Source organism: Diadema antillarum, unplaced genomic scaffold (assembly GCF_040938485.1).
Source record: "Diadema antillarum isolate AM-2024a unplaced genomic scaffold, OU_Dant_1.0 seq00000533_RagTag, whole genome shotgun sequence".
Classification (NCBI taxonomy): domain Eukaryota; kingdom Metazoa; phylum Echinodermata; class Echinoidea; order Diadematoida; family Diadematidae; genus Diadema; species Diadema antillarum.
This window is the reverse complement of record NW_027271484.1, coordinates 665,740-690,661: the sequence shown is the minus strand read 5'-3', so window position 1 is coordinate 690,661 and position 24,922 is coordinate 665,740. Positions and strand designations below refer to the sequence as shown.

At 38.3% G+C, this 24,922-nt stretch overlaps 1 protein-coding gene across 1 annotated transcript; it reads right to left on the bottom strand.

Annotated features, from left to right (window-relative positions):
* Positions 1–1,531: 1,531 nt before the first annotated feature.
* LOC139734605 (cap-specific mRNA (nucleoside-2'-O-)-methyltransferase 1-like) lies at positions 1,532–24,059 on the bottom strand. Its single transcript, XM_071645388.1, has 20 exons — positions 24,053–24,059; positions 22,517–22,731; positions 22,078–22,236; positions 21,223–21,321; positions 20,620–20,691; positions 19,853–20,020; positions 18,330–18,543; positions 17,804–17,913; positions 16,172–16,268; positions 14,871–15,003; positions 13,949–14,128; positions 12,038–12,152; positions 10,551–10,619; positions 8,560–8,700; positions 7,200–7,328; positions 6,561–6,652; positions 5,793–5,909; positions 4,291–4,403; positions 3,834–3,942; positions 1,532–2,506 (listed from the first exon to the last, which is right to left on the bottom strand). Exons 1-20 carry the CDS (start codon positions 24,057–24,059, stop codon positions 2,368–2,370), a joined length of 2,478 nt encoding a protein of 825 aa, XP_071501489.1. The 3' UTR covers positions 1,532–2,367.
* Positions 24,060–24,922: the final 863 nt, after the last annotated feature.

Below are 24,922 nucleotides of genomic sequence, written 5' to 3'. Positions count from 1 at the left end.
CCCCAAATTATCATGTATCTTTATACACTTTGCTGTTCAGTTATAATGAAACTTTGATATAATTAAAGAAAACTGCCAGTCCCAAGCACTTCATTATAATGGAAGTTGCACATACTGGTCCCAAGGACTTTGTCATAATGGGAGATGCACGTGAAGGAAAACCAGGACTGCCGAATTCCCCTCACTGAAAGTGTAATCTTATAAGCGCACTTGTTAAAATGGGAGTTTCCTGGGCCTGTTCAGGTAATATTTTAATCAACTGGTATATACTTTGCTCCCTGCTGTGGTTTCCCTTCTATCCCTGACATTTGTCTGTCCATATTGAACAGGCAGATGCAGGAGGACAAGTGATGAGCAGAGAACTGTGATATCAATGTGTTTTTCCTGTGACAGCAAGCCGTGGCAATGACATGAAAAAACATAACAAGGAAAGCCTGTCGTAACAAGGTAACCGCGAATGCAGATTTACCCCGTTATAAACAGGACCTTATTGTGCTTGTACCAATAAGAGACCAGCCAAATACATGTACTGTACAGTATTACAAAAGTGGGGCCATTGAATTGAATTCACTTTGTTAAAAGCAGTACCTCATCGTAAGCAAGCTCTATTTAACAGAGTTTCCCTGTAGAAGACAAAAAACAAAATAAAACAACAACATAAAATAGGGTTTGTTCTCTTTGACATTAGATATCCTTCAAATGAACCTGGCATTTCTGTGCATATATTGTGATGGATTCCTAGCTTTGATAAATGAATGTATTCAAGACACATGCAGGATTCATGCACATTATGAATTCCTGATTATTGCCCCTTTCTATTATTTTTATTCAGTCAAAAATTCACATATTTCCTCAATTCAACTAATTAGGTCTTATTGCGGATAAAATATGTATTTATTTCATTGTTCCACAATGACTTTTCTGTGAAATGGGCTCAGACAGGTTTCTTGAATATACCACAGCCAAAAATGAGATAATAGTTTTCATAACTTCTGTATTCCTCCTTAAGTTCAGAATCTGAAGTTATTGATAACAGAGTGATTAATTCAGTATCATCCATTCAACTTGCTTGTTTGTCTCATAAATAGAGAAATTGATTATTATTGCATTAAAACTTTTTCAAGAACTCTTATAGCAATGTTTTGTGCTAATGCTGTAATTTCATTAATGCTACATATGTTTGTGAGTCAGCTCATTAACTGAGCAAGCAATTCTTTTCTGAATGGAAAAGATGATTATGCATGTGTGTCATAAAAGCTCAGTGTTGACACTTGGATGTAAATATGATTCACTAACCTCAACAAATGAACTCGGGAAATCTCTGGCATCATTATTGACAGCTCCACAGCATGTGATGGAGTATATGTGTACTATTGTATATTTTGTATATATTTATTTTTGTTTGTAATGTACAAAGTATAGAAAATAAAGACACAATGACAGGATTGGCATCTTCCCTTGCTGCGTTATGAATATTTTGCTTTCTTCATGGAACAGAATATTCTCCAAGAATTTTTTTGTGCTGGGCTGCACTTATTACTGTGTGGAAGAACATAAGTAAGATGTTTTGAGTATGATAATTGTTCATCCACATTTGCATCAACTGTGCCATTATTCGATTTGTCAAAGTAATGAGAGAACAGCGAAGCTATCTACTGTCAATATGCTAAGCATACACATGAAGTAGACTGAAGAACATTGAAAAAACAAATATCCCCAAATCCCTTTATTTATCCACTTACTGTCGCTATCAACAACATTTACCCCTTTGATATCATACCATGCATATTCACATATTACTGTAAAACAAGAAACATTCGCAGCATGAAACTTTCGCAAATTGGAGCCGACGCCCTTTTTCGTGACATGAAACTTTTGCAAATTGCCACTGGCATTCAGTGTATTGCGTAGACGAGAACTTTCGGATGCATTTTACCTTCGCAAAATCTTGGCTCCTCGCGAAATTTGCGAAAATTTCATGCACACAAAAATGTCTGCTTTTACAGCAATGAAGCTGCTAACCCTTGACATCTGACTGGTTCTACTTCCTTCATCCTCCAACACGGCTGGAGAATCCGGCACTCTTCTTCTGCACTATTCCATTGGTTACATTTCCATATAATCATTCTTTCGATCTAAGTAATCCACTTTTCAATCCATGCACCTGGTATGATTCTGTGATCTGCAGCATTTGTGACGTTTTCCCCGCCGCGTCACCATTTAATCTCGACGTTGCTCTCGTCCGTCCAGTCTCCATCCTGGCAAGGATTTGACTTCTCCCCCTCACTGCAGACTCTCTCCTCCCTGGGTCCTTTCCTTCCTTCCTCTGCACCTGCCCATATGTCTGGCAGGGACAGCCCGCGACGATCACACCACTCTTTGCCTCGTGATGTGGGCGAGAACCTCCTCCTTGGACAATTTCTCCGGATCCTCCCTCACATCCTGCTCGTCATGAACTTTGACCCCATCCTCCCACGCCCACAGGAGTCGATTGCTTCGACAGGCCCTGCAATAGAGATCAGATCCCGGTAGTGAGGATGTTGGCAGACCTCTGACATTTCATGTGTACACAACTGATCAGAAAATATTCATTGCAATTAATGAACAGATTGTTCAAGGTTATTAGCTCATTCTGTCAATCTTAAAAAAAAAAAAAAATCCCTTCTTCTCTTGTTATGTGTAGGTTTCTGCCCATACACTCATTAACGTTTACTCACCACCTTAAAAGAGAATGAGCAACATAAAAATTTCCATTACTTTTGATGTTCCTTAATTTTATGAAGAACTGATTCATGTTAGCTCCTGTTTCTACATAGTAATCCCTGTGGATTTGGCTATTTGATGACCACAGAATTTCAAAAACATGTTCATATACTGTATAAGCTGTTATTTTTGTGAATTAGAGGGTCACGGACATTTTCGCGAGACGTTGTTTTCGCTAATTGACACCAACGCATCTTACATGCATTGTTACCCTAGTGCATGGCAACATTTTCGCGTGTTGTAAATTCGCGATCCAACTGTGATACGCGAAATTCGCGAAAATTAAACCCTCACGAAAATAACGACTTATACAGTATCATCTTCCTGAGAATTCTTTACACTGGGAACCAAATTAAATCTATGCACATGCAGAGTAACAAGTGTGCAAAACAAACCTAAACATCATGTTATGCAGGGGCGGATCCAGGGATTCTGTAAAGGGGCGGTGCTTTTACAAAATTAAAGGGGGGGGGGGGTGCACGTGCCCCCATTTTTTTAATTTAAATTTTTTTGTTTGTTTCAACACAAAATAAAGAGCGGGCGTGCGCGCAGTGCGCCCCTGCCTGGATCCGCCACTGTTACGGTACATCACATTTCGAGTGAAGTTGCGGAACTGAATATGGCTACACTGACAGTAGATATGTGTACTTGTTTTGACATGACATTTAACTAAATGCAGCTGGGTAACTACACAAACATGAAATCTCCTTTAGATACTAACTTGTACCTGCTCAAAATATCATATCAGAACTGTATAATTTTAAGGAATACTGAGACTTGTTGAACATTGTCACAGCATGGATGCCAGGCTGTGTATTCATTTTGCCTATCATGATGACACAAAACTTCAAACCAAACTCTTGGGATAATTGCAGTAGATATACAATGGTATGAAAAAAAGGAATAACTGTATTGTTTATATACGTGAAAAAATTTAGAACCAATATCACTTCACTTTCTCACTGTGAAAGAGGACATCTTCAACTTAAGTCTCAGCATGAAGTACAGCCATTTTCCTACATCAGTTTCTCGTATTTCTTACATCAATTCAAACAGTCTAAGAATCTTACTTGAATGAAGAGATGCAATCTGGTGGACAGTCAAAAGTGGACGTGCCATTATCTAGGTTGTAGAAGTAGAGCTTCTGATTGGATCTACTCCACTGCACTGTCCAGGGAGCTAAACACACACAAAAATGAAAATAAAAAATCAAATCTGACAGACATCACAGAATTGCAAAGTTTAAAGTTTATATGGCTTTGTCATTAATTTTATGACCAAAATAAAGAGAAATAAAGTGGCTACAAGAAAGCAGATTTATGAATGCAAGATTTTAAGAGATTCAAGAGAAGTTAATGTTTTGGGAATTGTGTGCAAAGGAGATGGAGGGTAAAGCATTATATCAAAAGACATGCGACCAAAACTGGCTGCTTTGATATCTTCATAGGAGATCATATGGCTGCTGCTTTATCAACGTTTTGACTCTCAAAACTCACAACTACAATATTCATACCAAATGGTTCTTACCATTACATATCTTGATGAAGAAGACACCAGTGGGAACGAAATGTCTGTTGTTGGCGGCCCGGTAGCAAAGTCTCCGGTGTCTACCCCCTCCCTTCCCCTGCAACATGGTGAGTCTGCGAAAAGACCACACAAACACAATTTAGAAATCATGATAACTTTGTATGGGATAGGTGAGAAGAGTGACCCTGCTAAAAATATATTCCATGAAACCTGTGATCAGTGACAGCCAGAATATGGTTTGGCATTCACAGACACATCTCACAATCAAATTTTAATGAAAATTTTGATACCTTGAAATATGTTGTTACCACAAAGCGTTCCAGCTGTCAATCATATTTTAGGTTTACAATCCTTGAACAGTCTTTAATATGTAGTCTTATATTTCATTGTATTGTGACTGTGTAGTGTTGTGGAATGGCACCTTTTGCAAAGTACATGGTAACGATCATACTACATGAATACCTGAACACATTTTCCTCTCAATACTTGGACTTTTAGATTTTTCTTCTTTTTTTTTCAAGGAAACTTATTTTTAGAGCACATACTGAAGTAGAAGATTGAAATACATGAAAATGTAAAATACTGTATACGCTATAATTTTCGCGTACATAAATTTTCGCGAATTGCCGCTGTCACACATTTTCGCGAGTGGTTAAATTCGCGATTGGGGGACCAGAGAAAATATGAAGTGGCAAAGAAAGTGTGAATTTTCAACTTACTAGCAAATCAGAATGATACTAGTTATACACTGCATGAAAAAAACTTACCAAACTCTGCGAACTATAAGTTATAATTCAACATTTTTGAAGTGGTTAAGTCCATCGCGCTAGATTTCTGACGAGTGGTACCCTTGCGATAATGGATTGGCTCTCAACAGTATTCGTAAGTAGACGCGGACGTGTTATATGTACGTAAACAAGCTTAGCCAGTATATGTTGGTCTGTTCGGTAAGCCATGACATGGTATACTAGTACTGAAATGTTTGTATCATCAAGGCAAGGGATTCATTTTGGAAGGTAATATTTTCGTGTGTTGTTAATTTCGCGAATAGCTCCCGACTCGCGAAATTCGCGAAAATAAACCCCCCGCGAAATATATAGCGTATACAGTACTGCACATTCAATTACAAATGGATTTGATGTTATTGAATTCACAAATTTGTAATTTCTTAGTACTAGATAAAAACGTGATTGAGAACTCTGGTTTATGCAGGCAACTCCTGTTATAATGAGTCTGCCGGACTGGCAGTTTTCTTTCATTTTATCAAAAATTTTGTTCTATCCAAATAAGTAAAGTATAAAAGATGTACAGACGTAATTTTGGGACCTGAATTTTTACTTCACTGAAGGATCTTAAATTTTGTAATGGCTGTGTTCATTTTAACGCGAAAAGCACTGTACAAACTTTATACTTTATTTTCACTTGATGCTATTGTATATAATATGACTCGTACCTATTGAAAGTTAAATTTTACTGACAAACCATATACCCCTGTGCCATACCTATCAAAGATTTCATGGAAGTCATGACACCTGACGATATCCTTGGCCCTGAGAGGGGTCAAGTCCGTCCGGGTGGGTCGGTCCACAGCCTTCACAAACAGACCGATCTTCTGAACTCTGTGGACAGATTGGATAGATGGGTGCAATACTCGAATACATACATGAATACCATATACAGTCAAACTATGTGCAGTGACCACTCAAAGGGAACTTCAAATGAGGTCATTATAGACAGGTGGCTGCTGTAAACAGGTTCAGTGGGGCAGTCTGTGTGACAGATATTGTCCATGTCCTGTATGATTAAATGTACACCACGTTACTACTTTTTAGACTACTACATAGTACAGCATATACAGATACATATAATTATAATTAATTCATCCATGAATTATCATTAATAAATATCTGCTTCATTGTATTCAGAGCCAGATATAAAACAGATTGTGATATAACTACATGATTTCACTGGTCCTGAGGAATTTGTTGTAAGCAGTGGTCACTGTTCCTCGCACACACCACTCACAATGCTCACTTTGAATTTCCTAGGAGCTATATATGTAAAGAATTTCATGTGTTCATATAATATTTGATATCCATATAATCAATCATACACGTCATTATGGCATCATCCACTTATTTGCTTATTTGTCTGCATACTAAAACTACAAATGTAAACATACACCTATGTGAGAAACCTTAGAAACAGTATCATAATCATAGAGAATCAAATGAAAGCAGAATTGAGTGATGACTTTAAAAATTTCTAACCTTTCTGAGTAGGCCAAATGTCTGATGTCCTGACCAGCTAACCAGAGCGCATCGAGAATGTGGACTGTTTGCATCCTCCTTTGACCCTGACCCTGTGAGACGACAAAATGAAAGTGAGAGATCACAAATGACCTCCAGTGACCTTAAAAGTTTCTGAACCATAATGATTCACAGCCATCACACAGTCACATTTTCTCTCTGACCTCGGGAAAGGCTCTCAGAAATCAAGAAGTGACCTGTTTGTGAACCTCTTGCAAGAACATCTCTGAGTATTGAAGCAAACGTGAAGGTATGCTTGTACAGCAAAAATACAGTGCGCTCCTGTTATGACGAACATGGTTATAAAGAAATTCCGCATACAATAAGATAAACATTCAGGCCGCAACATTATCATCTCTCTGTTGTTTACTGTTTATTTGTTTGGTTATAACTAAATTTCGATATAATGAAAGAAAACTGTCGGTCCCGATGACTTCGTTATAATGAGAGTCCACTGTAGCGCCCTCTTCAAACACAGCATATTTTCCATTTGGTGGATTCAGAAACTGAGATCAAGATGCTGGCACAGGCATAGAACATCCATTTGCGCCCAAATCAATTTTGATATCTCCATGACCCAATTGGGGGTCTCGCCCTCACCTCTCCTCTTAGCTCTTCAATCAGCTCCGCCTCAAACAGGGTGTCGCTTGGCAGCTGCAGCTTGCACCTGTCCAACTTTCTCCACTTTGGGGTAGATGACCTCCCATCCCAGAATGACACGTGGGATCTCTGTGTGAAGGGGAGATGGACAGCACATTCAATATCAGCATGACTATTTTACAGGTCATGTACTAGAGTTATGCAGACTTAGATGAGAATTTCTGATATTGTAATATTTTGTGAGTACTGTCGGCAAGGATTGTAATTTTTTCCACTGAAATTTTCACTCACAAGTAAAAAACAAAAACAAAACACAAGCAGTATATGAAGAGATTCCTGCATGAGTTTTCTTGCTCAGGAACCAATATCTTCCTTTTTATTTATATTAAAAAAAAAGAGACTATGATGAAGTTAATTATAAAAGACTTTGCAGCCACAGGCTTGCATGACCTCCACTCATATGTCATAAGCTTGCTTGTTTGTTTACTGCATACGCCAAATATTTCGCGAATTTTGCAAGTCAGGTGCTATTCGCAGATTTAAAGACACACGAAAACATTGACTCTTACTGTATATGCCGAATATTTTGCAAGGTTTTTATTTTCGCAAATTTCGCGAGTCAAGTGCTATTCGCGAAATTAAAGACACACGAAAACACTGACTCTGATCCCTATTTGCATGTTACATACGCGTGCACAGTTCTCCTTTCAGTACGAACTCCACGATCGCAAATTTAACCACTCGCGAAATCGTTGGGAATTCTCGATTCGCGAAAATTTAGACTCGCTAAATATATGGCGTATACAGTATTCATTTGTTTACAACAAGATTCATGCCACAGTCTGATAGTCATATCCTATCTGAAAAGCCAACCATTACACGTTTTGAAAAATAGAGCATTTTTTACTTTTGCTCAGTTGACTGGGATGTCTACTCCACTTTGTACGCAATCACTACATCTGGCAAATGTGGTCGATGGCCTGTACATTTTGATGAAGGCAACAGATCTTGACCAACAGCCATGGATTCACATTTAACCCTCTCTGCATAAGGAAAATATACGTACTGTAAAATTCATTTCTATCCATTACACGAAATAAGATTACCATTGTACTTATACCCAGTAGAAGGTAAAAATTTTGTTAGTAGTAAATCATTGTGACCTTTGAACTTGACATTTCACCTTCCATCCTTGCCACATCTGGTGACTGGTTGATAATCTCTACATTCTTCTCACTAGAGATGCTTAGCAATGGACAGAGGTATAAAACAAGCATTAAAACACCTTCTGCCTATCATAATTCTGCCTAAAAGTGCCAGGTTGTCATGGAGTACTGGACGACCAACAGGGGAGTCTTACCCCAGTGCTGAGCACAAAGAATCTTTCCCCTGCAGACACCGTACAGCGATAGTTGAACACACTCTTGACCTTCTGAGAGAAATTATCCCTTTCCAGCGGCATGGCGTTGCGACAGAAGTATCCATAGTCGCCATGGTCATCCTAAATTGGAAGACAAATTCAAGAAGTTACTAAACAAGTGCACTAAACAAAAATTGATCATAGCAGAATTAACTTTCCTTGATTTGTTCTGACCTCTTTTTGTGCGCTCATTTTTTCTTTTATCATTGCTACAAAGAATAAAAAAAGCAGAGCAACACACATTTTGATGGTTTGCCATGATGAAGATACAAGGGGAACTACAGTATGTTTTAGAGTTTACAATCCTTTACCTGATATTCTATTTCATATTCTGAATGATTTTGATAGAAAACAGGTAAAAACTTTTTTTTTGAAATTTGAGGCTTGTCAGCACAAACTATACTTCCTCTGGAAGGTATTCCATATGTCTGTATGTCTACAGATGATGGTCTTTAACACTCGACCTGATAGAAAGTATGAGGTAACTTAAAAGAGACTAGAAATGTCGCTATGGCGACTGATGCCTCCGCCATAATGCATGATTCTCCCAATAGGTGTATAGTACAATGTCTTCACAATGTGTGATGACAGTTTCACATAACTGGCAAACTATTGAAATGACAGGTTTGTCAGAAATATCTTGAATGTTCACTTTCCTTGAACTAGGTTTGCTATAATTGTCTAAGAAACAGTAAGAATGCAGGTACAAGTATTTGGAGAATTGAGGATTTTTACTGAACTCCTGACTGACCCTTTTATAAGTTTATGCATTGAGTAATTTTCAAGGTATGAAGAAAGAGTGTAATTACAGTATAAAATAGATTCTTTTCTTGCATTCAAACCTGGCCTTTGACCCTTAACCTTTGACCGTCTGGCTGGAAATTTCCAAGAGTATCTCCATTAGGTAATACATGTATATATTAAGTTTTAAAAATAATAATGCAAGCATTGCATCTACTAGTATATGAGGGAAATAGTAAAATTTTGAGGAGTTGACCTTGACCTTTGACCCCTGACTATTGACCCATGACCCCTAAATTCCCTAGATAATCCCTGCCAGTCAGTACATGCATATGTACCAAGTTCCATGAAGATACATTGAACCATTTGCGAGAAAAGTGAAATTGTAACATTTTCACCTAACCTTTGACCTTTTGACATTTGACCTTATGACATGAAACTCTCTCTGGAGAATCTTTACGCAGTAGTACATGTCTACACTGAGTTTCAAGAAAATACCTTCGGGTATTGCATGGATATGGGGGAAATAGCCACATTTTTAGCATTTGACCTTGACCTTTTGACCTTCGACCTCTTGCTCATGTCATTAAAATCTACTCAGCTAATTGCCCCATCATACATCATCCTTGGACCAAGTTTGGTGAAAGCTGCTTCATCCAGTTTTGAGTTATCACTTAAACAGATAAATTTTAGGACTTGACCTTGATCTTTGACCTTTGACCTCTGTCCGATTTCACTCAAAAAATAATCAAGTAATTGTCTGATCATACATCATCCTCAGACAAAGTTTGGTGAGATTTGCTTGATCCAGTCTGGAGTTATCGCGTAAACGGATACAATTTCATGATTTGACCTTGACCTATGACCTTTGGCCTTTGGCCGATTTCACCCAAAATCTACTCAAGTAATTGCCCCATCATATTTTATACTTGGACCAAGTTTGGTAAAATTCCAGTCAATGTTAGTCAAGTTATCGCATAAACGAATGTGGACGGACGCACGTACGGACATACGGACGGACGGACAACCCGAAAACATAATGCCTCCTGCACCACTTCGTGGCGGAGGTATAAAAAAGGTTTTCATTTCAGAAATTAGAGAGGAGTACTACACTACAACAATCAGATGATCCTGGGAGAAAACATGTGAACATCATAGCTTCTGACGTTGACAGAAGATGCCATTATTACCTCGCAAAGCTCAGAGAACTTTGTTTCAGCATAAGTCGTCTTTGGTGCAGCTCTTGACCGCCCAGGAATCTGGATACAAGTAAGGACAGAAGAATGACAGATATTGATTCTGAGTGAAGACAATTTTCAAGCTACCAAGCAAGAGTGGCAAGTCAACTACCTCACCCTCTCATGGCCAAGACCTCAGTCACATCTCACTTCTAGTAATCCCATAGCAGCAGTCACACTATGCAGAACTACATGAAGTTTCACTACCTGGCATTTCGTTTCGTATAATTTGGGCAGTGTGAGGGCAAACTTCTGAGACAGTACCAGCAAAACTTCCTGCATGCACTTGAAAAAGTTTCTCACTTCTCGCAAAACTATGTGTAGTTTTGTGTTGTGCGACCAGAAACAGCTGCAACTTCAAGAAGTATGTCACATGATTGTCCATTTCATGTTGTTTATGCACAATGTGTACTATTTTCCACACTGTTACCTGTTCATTCAAGGAGGGCACACATTTTTTGCTCATTCGGAGCATGCATGTTAGCGACCAAACTATGGGCAGTTTCACATCAATCAAACTAAATGTTTTGTCTGTAGTGTGACTACATGCTCAAACTTCTGGAAGTTATCGGAAAGTAAACTATGCATAATTTTGCATAATGTGACAATGGCTAAAGACATTTTGAACTGGTACAAGATGAACAAATGACAGGCAGATAAAGATTTTTCTGTAAAATGCAGGTTCTGAAGAAACCAAGGAGACACATCTCTTACAAAAGTTTGTAATATTACACACAAGGTTTTGAATGTAATTACAATTATTCATAACAAATGTGACCCGCTACAACAAAAGGATCCTAAAGTCGCTGACGGGCGAGCCAAGCATGGCCCAGAAAAATACTATTTTCAGGCCTTTCCTTTGATCATTTAGCTTCGAAATTTCGGCAGATCATAGAAGATACATTAAACTACAAAATTATGTAAAAACAGAAATCCTAACGTTTTGACAGATTTTGGTGATCTGACTTCAAACTCAATTTTTTCGGCTCACCCGTCAGCGACTTTAGGATCCTTTTGTTGTAGCGGGTCACAAATATCAACATCCTGCCATGTATGTTTCTCATTAAATGCTCAAACCCAATTGGTTGTGGGGTTGCTGTCACTGGCAGCAGCTGCAATGAAATATGGTAAAACAATTACAGTAAACGTTGATATTTTCGCATGATTAATTTTTTGCGCTGAGAGGTTCAAAAACATATTCGCAGGTTCTTGAATTCGCGCTGTGTGATTTTCAACCCATTCAGAATGTGCAGAGAAAATTAATGTACTGTGAAAATGTGTGTATTTGCAGTAAATGAGTATGTGAATTAATCACTATAAATATGTAATCATTGACTAGATGAGCCCCATATAATCTGACCTCGAGCTGTTATCACTTACACCCCAGAGGTGGATTAGATAAGCCCCATATAATCTGACCTCGAGCTGTAATCACTTACACCCCAGAGTTGGAGGCACTCGTCTCTCATTCGCTTCTGCTCCATCTCAATCAGGTCTGTGTTGCGGACATAGGCCTGGATCTTGGCCAGGGCCTGAGTCTGTGTCTGGGCCTGTCTGAAAGATGGGAGACAGGACCACAACAGTCCTGTGAAGTTACAACTGAGAGCTATGCTTACAAAGACTAACAACTAATGGCAGGTATGCATGGTAATATCATTTCCATTCTCATAAAATCAAAATATACACACGATCAAATCAAATGGCAAAATAGACAAAAAGGCCATGAATAAAAAAAAAACAAGGAAAAGTAGAAATTACGCGGTGCGTAATATATGTCCCCGCCGGAAGTAGCATTTAGTAGCAAAATGTACAATATAGGTAAAAAATCAAGGTCAAAGGTCAAAGAAGTCAAAGGTCAAAATTCTGTGTAGAAGTTTTGAAGCCCTCACCTAGTGCCATCACATAAAGGAAACAGAATCGAAATCGGGTTAGAAATGGCGAAGGAGTAGCATTTTGTAGCCAATGTACAATATAGGTCAAAAATCAAGGTCAGAGGTCAAAGAAGTCAAAGGTCAAAATTCTGTGTAGAAGTTTTGAAGCCCTCACCTAGTGCCATCACATAAAGCAAACGGAAGTGAAATCGGGTTAGAAATGGCGAAGGAGTAGCATTTTGTAGCAAAATGAACAATACAGGTCAAAAATCAAGGTCAAAGGTCAAAGAAGTCAAAGGTCAAAATTCTGTGTAGAAGTTTTGAAGCCCTCACCTAGTGCCATCACATAAAGCAAACGGAATCGAAATCGGGTTAGAAATGGCGAAGAAGTAGCATTTTGTAGCAAAATGTACAATATAGGTCAAAAAATCAAGGTCAAAGGTCAAAGAAGTCAAAGGTCAAAATTCTGTGTGGAAGTTTTGAAGCCCTCACCTAGTGCCATCACATAAAGCAAACGGAATCGAAATCGGGTTAGAAATGGCGAAGGAGTAGCATTTTGTAGCAAAATGTACAATATAGGTCAAAAAATCAAGGTCAAAGGTCAAAGAAGTCAAAGGTCAAAATTCTGTGTGGAAGTTTTGAAGCCCTCACCTAGTGCCATCACATAAAGCAAACGGAATCGAAATCGGGTTAGAAATGGCGAAGGAGTAGCATTTTGTAGCAAAATGTACAATATAGGTCAAAGGTCAAGGTCAAAGGTCACGACTGAAATTCTGTGTAGAAGTTTCAAAGCTCCCATGTAGTGCTATCATATAAAGCAAACAGAATCAAAATTGGCTCATAAATGACAGAGAAGTAGCAAATTGAAGATTTTGATCACACACGGACGCACACACGGACGGACACACGGACGGACGGACACACGGACACACACATGTACGGAGCCCGTTTCAAAGTCCCCTGCTCGAACTCGTTCGGCGGGGACAAAAAACCTCCTATTCATACTTAAAAAATGTCAGAAAGAGTATGTGAAAAAAGGCCTGTGAGGCCTCGTCAAGAAGGTTTCCTTAAACACCTAAATCACGAGGTAGCATCAATGTGCTACTAGCATGAAAAACAAACAAGCTCTCCCCCCCCCCCCCCCCCCCCCCGCCCACCCACAAAAATATGAACATATAATTATAATTCAAAGATGTAACCTTATTCATTAACATGAAATATTTTTCCAAAACGTCTGTACATCATTATCTACCAGTAGCAAAGACTACCAGCCCATACTTGGTAACCTCCTCAGCTTCTCTCAGCTCATTCCAGAAAATACTAGAAGAAAAACTTCATAGCTACATATTCATAATGCCATAACATGCCTGATCGATATGATTGCACATTTTTGTTTCATAAGAGAGAGATATCGTTTCCTTCTTTAGAAACAGATATCTAGCTCTGGCTTGGATGCACACATTGCTTGCTCACACAAACCTCTCGTTCTGTTCTATGATGTAGTCCACAAACTCTTGGTCCTCCAAAATGACTGCCAGTGGGACACTCTCCAGGACATCAAGCTTTGAAGACTTCAGGTCATTCAAGGTCACATTGAGGTCAAACAAGAAGTCATGTGTTTGGTCTGTGTTGGCTCGACGACCTTTGCAGATCACGTACCTGGGAAAGTTCAATGACATAAGTAAAGAAATATACTAACTTTGAAAAGAAGAACTAAATTTGTCTCCTACAGCCAGCAGTTTGCTTTTATGCAAGTATAGTCCTTTGGTGTTTCTTTTGATGAACTTCCAATTGAATTGAATTGATTTTTTTTTCTCAACATGACCGCTATGGAAGCATGGAATGCTTGCAAGCAAAGCTACCGCCAGATCAACGACTGTTAGCCCCCTTCATAGGATTAGGCAAGCAGGACAATGTGCCTTGCCAAGGGGCATGCAGCCAGGGGACTTGAACCAGGGACCCTGTGACTGGCAGTCTGGGGTCTAATCCACTGAGCCAAATGCAAACTGTTTTGCAATGTTGACCTGAGATTTAGCTCCCCAAGACCAATACACTCCTGCTTCTATTCTACACAGTGTCTACGGCAAACAATTCAATAAGGTTTATAAATACCCCCTGCTAGCTCTCCATAGTATTTCATCATTCCTCTCCCCTCTTTTTATCTTGTCTTCCTCTTCATCCTCTTTCTTCTGCCCATATGCTGCCATCTTGGCCAATTTCCTTCATCCACTTGCTAATTATTTCTTTCATTTGTTGTAGATCTATTGTCTTTATTTTATTCAGTTATTTTCAGAGAGGTTTTCCATTGGAGCAACTGATCTCTTGACTACATGTGATCCAAGTGTCGGCTTTGATGATCAAACTCAGATCACCGAAACAAGAGACACCAGTTTGAACCTACCTCTCTGAGTTGGCCGGACGGCTGGTAACTGGCTTGAATAAAGACACCTGGTCAAACGATCGGTAGAGTATGTAGATCAGACCTATGCTGAATGGTGTGAAGAGGTCAAAGGTCTTGCACACAAAGTGACCACCTGCAATAATTAGAAGGACATAATGAAAAGCCTGATTTACCATAATTACTCATCACACACCTTCCCTTTCATGATACCCTTTGCAGCATTTATCCAAGACTGCCATTCCTTTACTCTCTTTGTGCATTACCTACAAAATATTACAACACTGGAACTGGGCACATATGCAACATACTGTGAAATGATAATTCATTCAGTCTGACATTTGCAAAAAGGAAAAGTGCCTTTCTACACAACTGATCGACAAATTGCTCTATGTAAAAATTTATTCATGTCAATGTAGGGCAATTTGTCAATCAATTGCATAAAAAACATCTCCACAGAAGAATTTCATGATTTCAAAAGTGTCTTTTATAAACTAAAAAAATCATCAACATGCAGGATTGACATAAGTTATGGTTTAATGGGCAAATGTGTCATGATTAAGTGAAATTTTTGCATTGATGTGCAATGTTACTTCACACAGGTAAGAGCAACGTAGGAAATTCAACTCATATTTGTTATTGGGTCTGAATTCAAGAACAAACTCATCATAAAATCTAGTGTGTCACTTGCAGGGTCTATGCTTTCCAGACCATTGCAAAAGAGTAAGCTCCCGGCTGGCAAAGTCAAAGTCTAAAAATTAGATTCATAGGGTGATGATCATGACGACCAACAACAAACCTGACAATGTACATTTGTTTTATTGTATAGTTTGCTTACAAAGCAGTATACATGAAGCCAGTGTCAAGCACTGTGACAGTCTTGAATGAATGCTCAGGGTCTACAAAAGACACATAATTACGCCTTAGGCACCATCACAGGGTCATAGGGAAAAATATTACATTTAGATTGGCCAGCAATGACAGATTTGGAGAGGAAGGGGCAAAGTTTTAAGAAGTACCTGCAGCAGAGCACATAAGTGCAATCTGAAAGGAATAACAAACACAAACAGTTCCCATCATTTATCCTAAAGTACACAACAAGCATTTGCAGTTGCAAAGTGAACGCATTTGTGACTGAACACTGTACTTGGATGATGAACAGAACTCTTCATATGTCTTTTGCTTTATATCATTTAGAATCATTTCTTTTTAAAATTCCATATTTGTATTCTTCCTAGTATCAAAAAGAGAGCTCATTGCAAACTTTCAGTGTGGGGCGACAATCCAGTGCTTTAGTCTATTACCTTCTCTGACGATGGACATGGCAACAAGAAACTGACATAGTAGCAGCTGCTTGGTGAGAATTTCTTGGATGTTCTCTTGGCCTTCCACTGAGAAACCCTAAGAAGATAAAAAGAAAGGAATACTACAATCATTCACCATGACAACCTAACAATGAAACAGCAGATACTTATCAGATACTTATATTCAGCACAAAGCACTGTGGCACAGTGACTAGAGTTCTTTGAGCACGATATCCTGCATTTCAATTGTCCTTATGCAAGATACATCAGCAGGGATGTCTCTCTCAACCAAGGCACGGATACTCGATCTACGTATAGCAAGCCTAAGCTTTTGCAAATTGGGACTTTGCAACAATTTAAATCAAATTTGCAATTGTGGAGTACAATAATAAAGGGAGCCATGCATACGTACACAAAGCATTCATATCAAGGTCTGAGTTAACAATTTTGTGCGTTATTGAATTTGCAAATAGCACCCACTTGGCAAAATTTGCAAACTAAAAACCTCACAAAATATATGGCATATACAGTGTATGGCGATGTTGGTGTATTGATAACAAGGCCCTCCAGAGGAACAATAATCACACCACCAAGCTTACCCTGGGTAGGATGTGACTACAGCGTTGGAATTATCACTATTAAAGGGACTGTACAGTACTGGTTGAGGTGGGGATTCATGTTTTGAACATTCTTAAGTGAGATAATACGAAACCTCTTATGAAATATGAAAGAGCATGTAATTTTAAGAAGGATTCAACGTTTATTTGATGAAAATTGGTTTTCAAATGGCTGAGATATCCAAAAAAGTGATAATAATAAAAGGCAACGTGCCACAACTTTATTAGGATCTCTCTGTTTCACCTTGTTTTTGGATATCTCAGCCATTTCAAAACCGATTTTCATCAAATAAACTTTTGATACCCCTTAGAATCGCATGCTCTTTGACATCTCATAGAGTGGTTTCTGAATATCTCGCAAAACGTAAAAAGCTAAATCCTCACCTCCACCAGAACTGTACACACCCTTTAAAACTTGTTTCTCAGGATTTAAGATTTTGATAAGCAACAACATACTTGATGCTGCTGCAAATGTCTTTAACTCTTTATGTGCCACGTTCACATACCCGACTCGGTCGACCGTCGACAGCATGGCAAGTTTGCATATTGTGCTCAAATGCACAACCCTACCCACACAGATCGATAAATTGCCAAATGGCACAATATAATGAAAGTGTTTCTTGTGATTCCATTCCTGTCACACGTAGCTTGCATTTTATGTGTGAGTGATTATCAAGCGGTGGTTCCCTACTGCATTTGTGAATAGATTCTATGTTTCTGTCACTGTTTGTGTGCAAAAGTCATGCCTGTACAATAATATGGCTACTTGTCATTTACATGTCATTTGAAAGAATAACAATTATAGATTTGTCATAAAATTTTACATCAAAACTTTCAGCATCTTCTCTGCAACTTTGCTCTTTACATGTTCAGAGTAAAAACAATCTATGAAAGTTAAATAGATTTGAAAAACACAATGGTTTTCCGAAGCACGGCTACATTTGCTGTCTCAGAATAATATGGCACACAAGGGTTTTACACCATGGCATATTTTGAGTTAATGAGAGTCACTTACCCCATCACCCATGACGAAGTGAACCCCTTTTCCATCGGTCTGCTGCATCACAAACCTCCTGAACTCTGTCTGGTTGTCACTGTTCATGATGTCACCATCCCCATGCACACCTACAAATCAAAGTCAGAATGTATTCCGCATTAAAAAATTGAGACGGTGCAAGATGGTGAATTCATGGTGGGAATGCAACATGACTCTGAATGGTTTTTGATTAGTACTTCAATACCTGTATATATCAAGATATTTGACAGGCAGAGGATGGTTGCACAATCCAAGAAAAATAAAAAGATTGTGAAGAAAGCCCCCATGTCCTCAATGCTAAACCCAAAACAAGGAGGGTGTGATTATTCTAATTTGGGCCTCTTTCTGGTTTCAAAAGGAAAATATTCAGAAATTGTGAGTGCTTGTACACAAACTGGGAAAGTTGGCATAGATCGACTAGTACCATAGACCATTCTTCTATCATTTCTTCTTCTTTTTTTCTTCATTTATTTTGCCATGAAAATATATCTTCACTGAAACTTACCATAATGTGGCTCAAAGAATTCTGAGGGTGCTGCATAGAAATCCTCCAGCTTGAAGTCATTGCCTCCTTTGAGGGTGAAGCCAAATCCTTTGACCCGAAAGTTCTTGTCACGGCCAGCCTGGGTTTTCCTCCACAAGACGTATTCTGAGAAACCACCAGGGCCGGCACAGACGTCGGCAAAGTAGAGCAACTCGTTTCCCTTCACAATAGGCTTCTGTACATACAGAAGGCGGATACCAGTCACAAAAAGAAATATGCAAAGACAAACTTAGCTAAACTTTTATTCTCTCTTATTCCTTGACTTTACTGTGATATTAAAGACCCTCTACTGGACTTCCCCCTTTCTTTTCCTTAACCATTTGTTTCTCTTCTTTGAGAGGGTCGATTGTTCGCTCGTTTGTGGCTGTTTTTGTCTTAACGTTGGAGTGACTGGTTAAAGCAAGAATGAATTATCAAGCAATTTCATGGACAACTGTTATTTCACAGCGTTATTTGATGTGGTGTAAAGTAATCTCAGGCACATCTTAGGAGAAATCGAGTGAGAGGAATAAGCATCTTTCATTGGTGTGACCACTTCTATTGATTATTTAGTTTCATTCTTCTTGTGTGTGTGTGTGTGTGTGTGTGTGTGTGTTTTTTTGCATAGCTTGAATTATTGAATTTGCGTCAGTAAACATTGCAATGATCAAGATGGTTTCACGATTTGAATCAAGACTCTACAGTAGAACAAGCTGGACATTGGTAAGTTATGGTGTTCAAGTCATCACTGTGATTTCCTGGTCCCACTATGATTATTCATTTCATTTGTTATTGTCCTATAAATAGCACTGCAAGTAAATACTATAACTGCTGCCTTTCAGTTGCTTCATAAACAAGATGGCATTTACGCTCCTCTATAAAATTGTGAATCAAATCCTAATCAAATGACTGACTGAAAGCGTATGAGTGACCAGGCATTTATAGTTATTGCCTAACACATAATTTTGCGAATTCCAAACAGTAAAGTACAAAATACAGAGCATTCATTTATAAGCACTTTTACATCACAGTGGTGACCGGGCGAGGTTTTATCTTTTCATTCACTCACAATGATGGGTGATTTATCAAATGACTAGGATTTGCTTTATTATTTTATAAAGCAAATGACACATACCACTTTGTTCAGGCAAAAATATCATAATAACCCACACTTGGTACTTTTGCAACAGTCCAAACACCCTTAGAGCTATCACCTAAACTGTTCCAAAGGTACCTTGTGTGTGTGTAATTCTCCATAATGTCCTCACTGATGTGTATCATTTGTATAATACTCTCCTTGAAGTGTCTGTCCCCTCTCTATTAAGTCAGTCAGTAATGGATTCTGAAATGTCCATAGACTCTGCACAGGACCAACCAGAATTCTACAGACAATGAGTGTATCTCCTGGATCCATACCAAGTGTAGATTTACTGATTTACTGATGGTATATAATTGCTGATTGATTACATTTTTATCATTCTCAATACTTCGCCCCCGTCACTCACCCCATCAGGATATTTTGGTGAGGTGAACATGTAGTCACACACAAAGTCCATGTTAGCCATCTTCATAGCAGCCCTGTTCAGGAAAATCCCGCCGCGTATTGTTTCGTAGGGATTGGAGCGTGTTCTCGCCTGTCGCATTTCTTCGCCATCGAGGAGGTCAAAGGCTGACTGAAAAAGAATAAGTCAATCTTGTTTTTGAAGGAGTAACACAAAACTCTAAATCATACTGGTTGTCTTTTACTTGTGTCTGAGCTAGCGATTTTCTTTTGCCAACAAAAGAGCAATGAAAGGGAATGAGTATGAAAGGGCACATGATGACTAGTCGTCTGCCAACAGGTGACTGTGAATGTTACCTGACTGTGCAGTAACACTGTCAATTCAAATGAGGCATGGCTGTGATCACACCAAGGATTTTTAAAAGAGTAGCATAAGCAATCTAACACTTTAATAAAGGAAATAACATTATCTGTTGTTTAGATATCATTCATAAGCCTGTCATTCTCTAAACATTTTTGTTTAACCGTTCTGTGGAATATTATGGAAGTAGCATGGTATGAATTAAACATGCATCAATACAGTCTTGTGGTTTGTCTTTTTCAGATAAAAAAAACTTTATGGCAATGCAAAACTAGTTTGAAATAACAAAGAAAGGAAACTTTAAAAAAAAAATATTTTGGCATGTCTTTCATTATATACATAACAGTTAACAAGTAGATACATTTCTTACATCTTGAAAGTCAAATAAACACAATCAGAATATGGCAAACCTTTTGATTCAAGAGTGTCTTCAGTATCTCTCCATCACAAAACTGCGTCTCATCATCTATCGTGAGTTTTTCCTAGTACGCAAATAAGTAGAGACATATCTGTTATGCACAATGAAAACAAGATTAACATCAATACAGATGGATTCATTGCAATGCAGCATTTAAAAAAAAATATCTGGCACATGTAGTCAATTTACTATAGGCCTACAATAAAATTTCCAGGCTGGTGCAGTTAGCACACATGAATGGTAATTTAAAGCAATACTTAATTTTGCCTGTGAAGTAAAACAAAATGACAAATATCCAGACTGGATCAAACTTTAGAATATTTTCCATCTTTCACCCAGGGAGTTGGTTACTTTTCATTTTTTCAAATGCAGGAGACCAAATATCACTTTCCAAACTATGTGTGAAGATTCTTTTCATTGTATTCACTGCAGAAATATAAAGTGCTCAATTTCTACAATATATGAGGCAGCTTTTCTTTTTAACTGCCTGCATATATTACTTATTCTATATGAGAAAAAAAAGGCTAGTTTGGTTTATTATCATTTACAGTGTAATTTAACAGACCAGCGGAGAAAAAAGAAAATGATATCTAACCGGCTGAGCATCCCAGTAAACCTTCCAGTCCGCAATCTCTCTGCTGGTCAAAATTCCTTGTGGTGATGTAAGCCATTCCACTGTCTCTTCTGAGGAAATCTGTGTTGTGTAACAGATGATGCAACGTCACAGGCAATAACCAACCAATACAAAGATTCAAGTTAAAGCAATATACATAGCTTATAGCTTATAACGTTTCTGATACAGAATACCCGTTTACACAACTTTCTGACATGAATATGGCAATAACGTCCAAAGAATTTTTGTCATGTCAATAAAAACTTTCACTGATATGTAGTTTCAGTCTATCTGTGTTACTGATATGACTCACCACCACAAAACACTGATAAAGTCATTGAACATTCATTTCTAACTTTGGTGATACCAAGTTTCCAATGATATTGTAACTTGCCCAACTTTATTTTGTTAAAACTTACCACAAAAATACTACGAAAACTGGCCACCAGATTAAGCAGTTTTTTTTTTTATTTTTTTTTTAAAGAAAATCAAGTTCAAATTAAGTCATGCAGAATGGAGATAGGAAATTCACATCACCTTGCCCACATGCTGCATGAAACTCCCAAAGTTTAGAACGTCATGATATTCGAAGTCTTTGAAATTTAAACAGGATTTGTTTTGGATATTACACTTTCAATTTCTGAACAAACATAAACAATCTTTCTTATTCAAGTCAAATTGCCTCATTTCAGTTTTCTCAACATCAGTATGTTATGTGAGGTGCCATGACACTACCACAAGTGACTCATATTCATCCTTTGAGTGCATACTTCTTCAACCATAAAAAGGTACTTAACCTTCACATCTATTCTAAGAATCATATGGATTCAAACAAACCTCTTCAGTGCCCGACCATGTCACCAGTGAACTGGGTTCAAATCCCTCCATCTTCAGGCCCAGACCTCGACGTCCCCTCTGCTTAGAAGTCTCGATGATGTTGACACGCCCCTCCTCTTTCTTTCCAAGACCTTTGCCTGCTTGGTAACCCATCTTGGCCTATATGGGAGACATTTACATTTGAAATCATTGTTGTATGGTCTCTTCTGAATTGATAAGAATTACTGATCCTACATCAATCTCATCAGACATCTTGCTCATATACTGGAAGTCTAGTAAAAGAAATTCATGAAAGCACTTAAACTGAATTACAAGAATGAAAAGATGCATCTACAATGGATTCCTGATTTTATTTATATCATGACTACTATATTTGTTCTCTGAAAATGGTGACTCCAGTACATGTCTCAATAATTCACCCCTAAAATGTTGGTCTTACCATCATTCTGTGGGCAGCAGAACTGAATGAAGATGTTGGCCGTGTTGCTGACCCATCAGAGCTGACAGTCTGTCCGGAGGAGAACGGTTGAAGGTTTGGCAGGGAGACGGATTCTTTGGATGAATCATCATCATCAGCTTGAAACATGTGCTGGGGAGTGTAAAGTGCAGGCTCACCATCCTCATCAGAGGATGGGTCCCTATTCACAGTGGATTCTATGAATAGACAAAAAAAAAGGGGGGAAAAAAACAAATAAATACTCAGGCTACTAAATACTGATGGTGACATAACACCAATCTTAACCAGCAAATTCTGTTAAAGTGCATTGAGATATGCAGAACAATAAAAACCAGTATGTTAGCACACAATTCCGCACTTCCAAACCTATCTAATGTAATACACTAGTATTCAAAACTCTTGTTACCTGTTATCCCTATCTTGAAGAACTCGAGGGGGGGGGGGGGGGTAGGTTGGAGGAGGAAGGGATCAACGTCACACATCATCATCTGTTCGGCCAGGGAATAAGCCAGGGATTCCCTGGCCTCTCAGAGTTTCTAATCAAACCACAAATATTATTTTCTTGGCAACTGCTTCATGCACTCAAATGTAGCCAAACAGGAAACTGCTGAACATTGCTGTCATGCAAAATAAAGACCTTATTTGATTTGGGCAAGAGACTAGTTCAAGAATTTCCATCCTAAGATAACAAGTAATGAGCATCACAGAAAAGCTCTAAACTTCCAAGTACCATGGTTTATAAAAGAATGACAAATCCAAGTACATGAGCATCAACATCCAGGACAAGGTGAAGCTGAATTACAATACCATGTGACCTCCACGAATGTACATTCAATAAGTACCTACTTGCAGTGAAACACTATTTCATACTGACTTCACATTTGCGACATTGCTGCACTACACATTTCTGACTCCTGCCCTAGAGTATGCTCATTGGTATGGAACACCTTTACTGGTACTCATTGGAGGATATTAGACCATCATTAGGTGGGAATGGTACAGTGTCGCTGTACTCGTTTTGTCCAGAGAGATTTCAAACAAACTGGTAGTTGCAGATGGGCTGGTTCAGCTCAAGTGTCACGCTGAAAATACTGTATACCGGTACGCTGCTATTTTCGCATACAGGTATTTTCGCGAAGGAGGTAATAGACATGATTTGCAGGATGTTGTTTGGGGGAATTGATGCCTATGCTAATGTCAATGCACTGTCACCCAAGCACAAGAAAACATTTTCACCTGTTGTTAAATTTGTGATCCAACTGTGATTTGTGAAATTCATGAAAAATTAAACCCTCACTGAAATAACAGCTTACACAGTAATTTCTGTCCAGCAAAAGATCTTTACAATCCCTAATATCCATACTCTCATCGACACATTCCATATCTCAACATCATATCCAAGTATCACATAGTAACCTTATGATTTCCTCAGTACCCTATGCCAGTGCCCATGTCTACAATACTTACCCTAAGGTGCTATGGTACAGAGCTATGAACTTGCTGTCTCCTGCGCCGTACCGGACATCTGGGCCCCATTTCATAAACTAGAAAAGCACTCTGAGAGCGCAGACCTCCGCCAAGCAGCTACTTTCCACCGATGATCTTGCTCTTTCATTGAGATCAGTGATTTTCACTCATACGTAAGCATGCTGAAAAAATCGCCCGATTTCCCAATATAGAAGCCTTTGTTACGTCATAAACACTCAGCTGCGTGTCGCGCCTCACCCTAACAGAAACTAGAGCATGCACTTTAGTGCGTGTATGAAAACCTCAAAAATGCGCAGCTTGAACTCCCAATGCTTTAATTTTATATATTTTTTTCCTCATTTTTTCCCCTTCTTTTCTTTCTTTCTCCTTCTTTTTGTTCTTCCTTTTTGATCACGGCAAATCTTTTGTTATGAGTACAATTACAGTGAATTTTGTTTATCAGTTTTGTATGGTTGTATTTTGTGTTTGTTTAAAAGAATATGCTGTACCCTATATGAATTCGATGATATCATCTACAGGATATTGAAGGAGAATAGAGGTCAATACCTAGCATTTTTTTAATGTATACTGTGCTTTTTTGTGTAACTGATAGATATAATGATATACACGGGTTAAGACATCATCTTGTACACATGTAATAGTGGTATCCTTGTTTTTTTATTATTTCACACTTTTGGGTCCTTGTCACTGATTTTGATAATGGCTTGTGTATCTTTTGAAGTATCCAAAGTTGTAAGATATTTATGATAATGTATATAATATAGAAAATATTTTTTTATTGTTATATATATGTAAGTATTAGAAGAATTACCATATTGGTTGATATTGAATTATTTTAATTTGATATGAATATTGAGTTAATTATAGAGAGAGAGAGGGGAGAGAGAGAGGGAGGGAGGG

Excerpts from the sequence above, each read along its gene's own strand:
- LOC139734605 (XM_071645388.1), bottom strand. Across the intron at positions 20,021-20,619 it reads AGACACTCTTGAATCAAAAG|TCAGCCTTTGACCTCCTCGA; the intron begins GTTTGCCATATT and ends ATTCTTTTTCAG. Across the intron at positions 5,910-6,560 it reads CATTTGGCCTACTCAGAAAG|AGTTCAGAAGATCGGTCTGT; the intron begins GTTAGAAATTTT and ends ATCTGTCCACAG.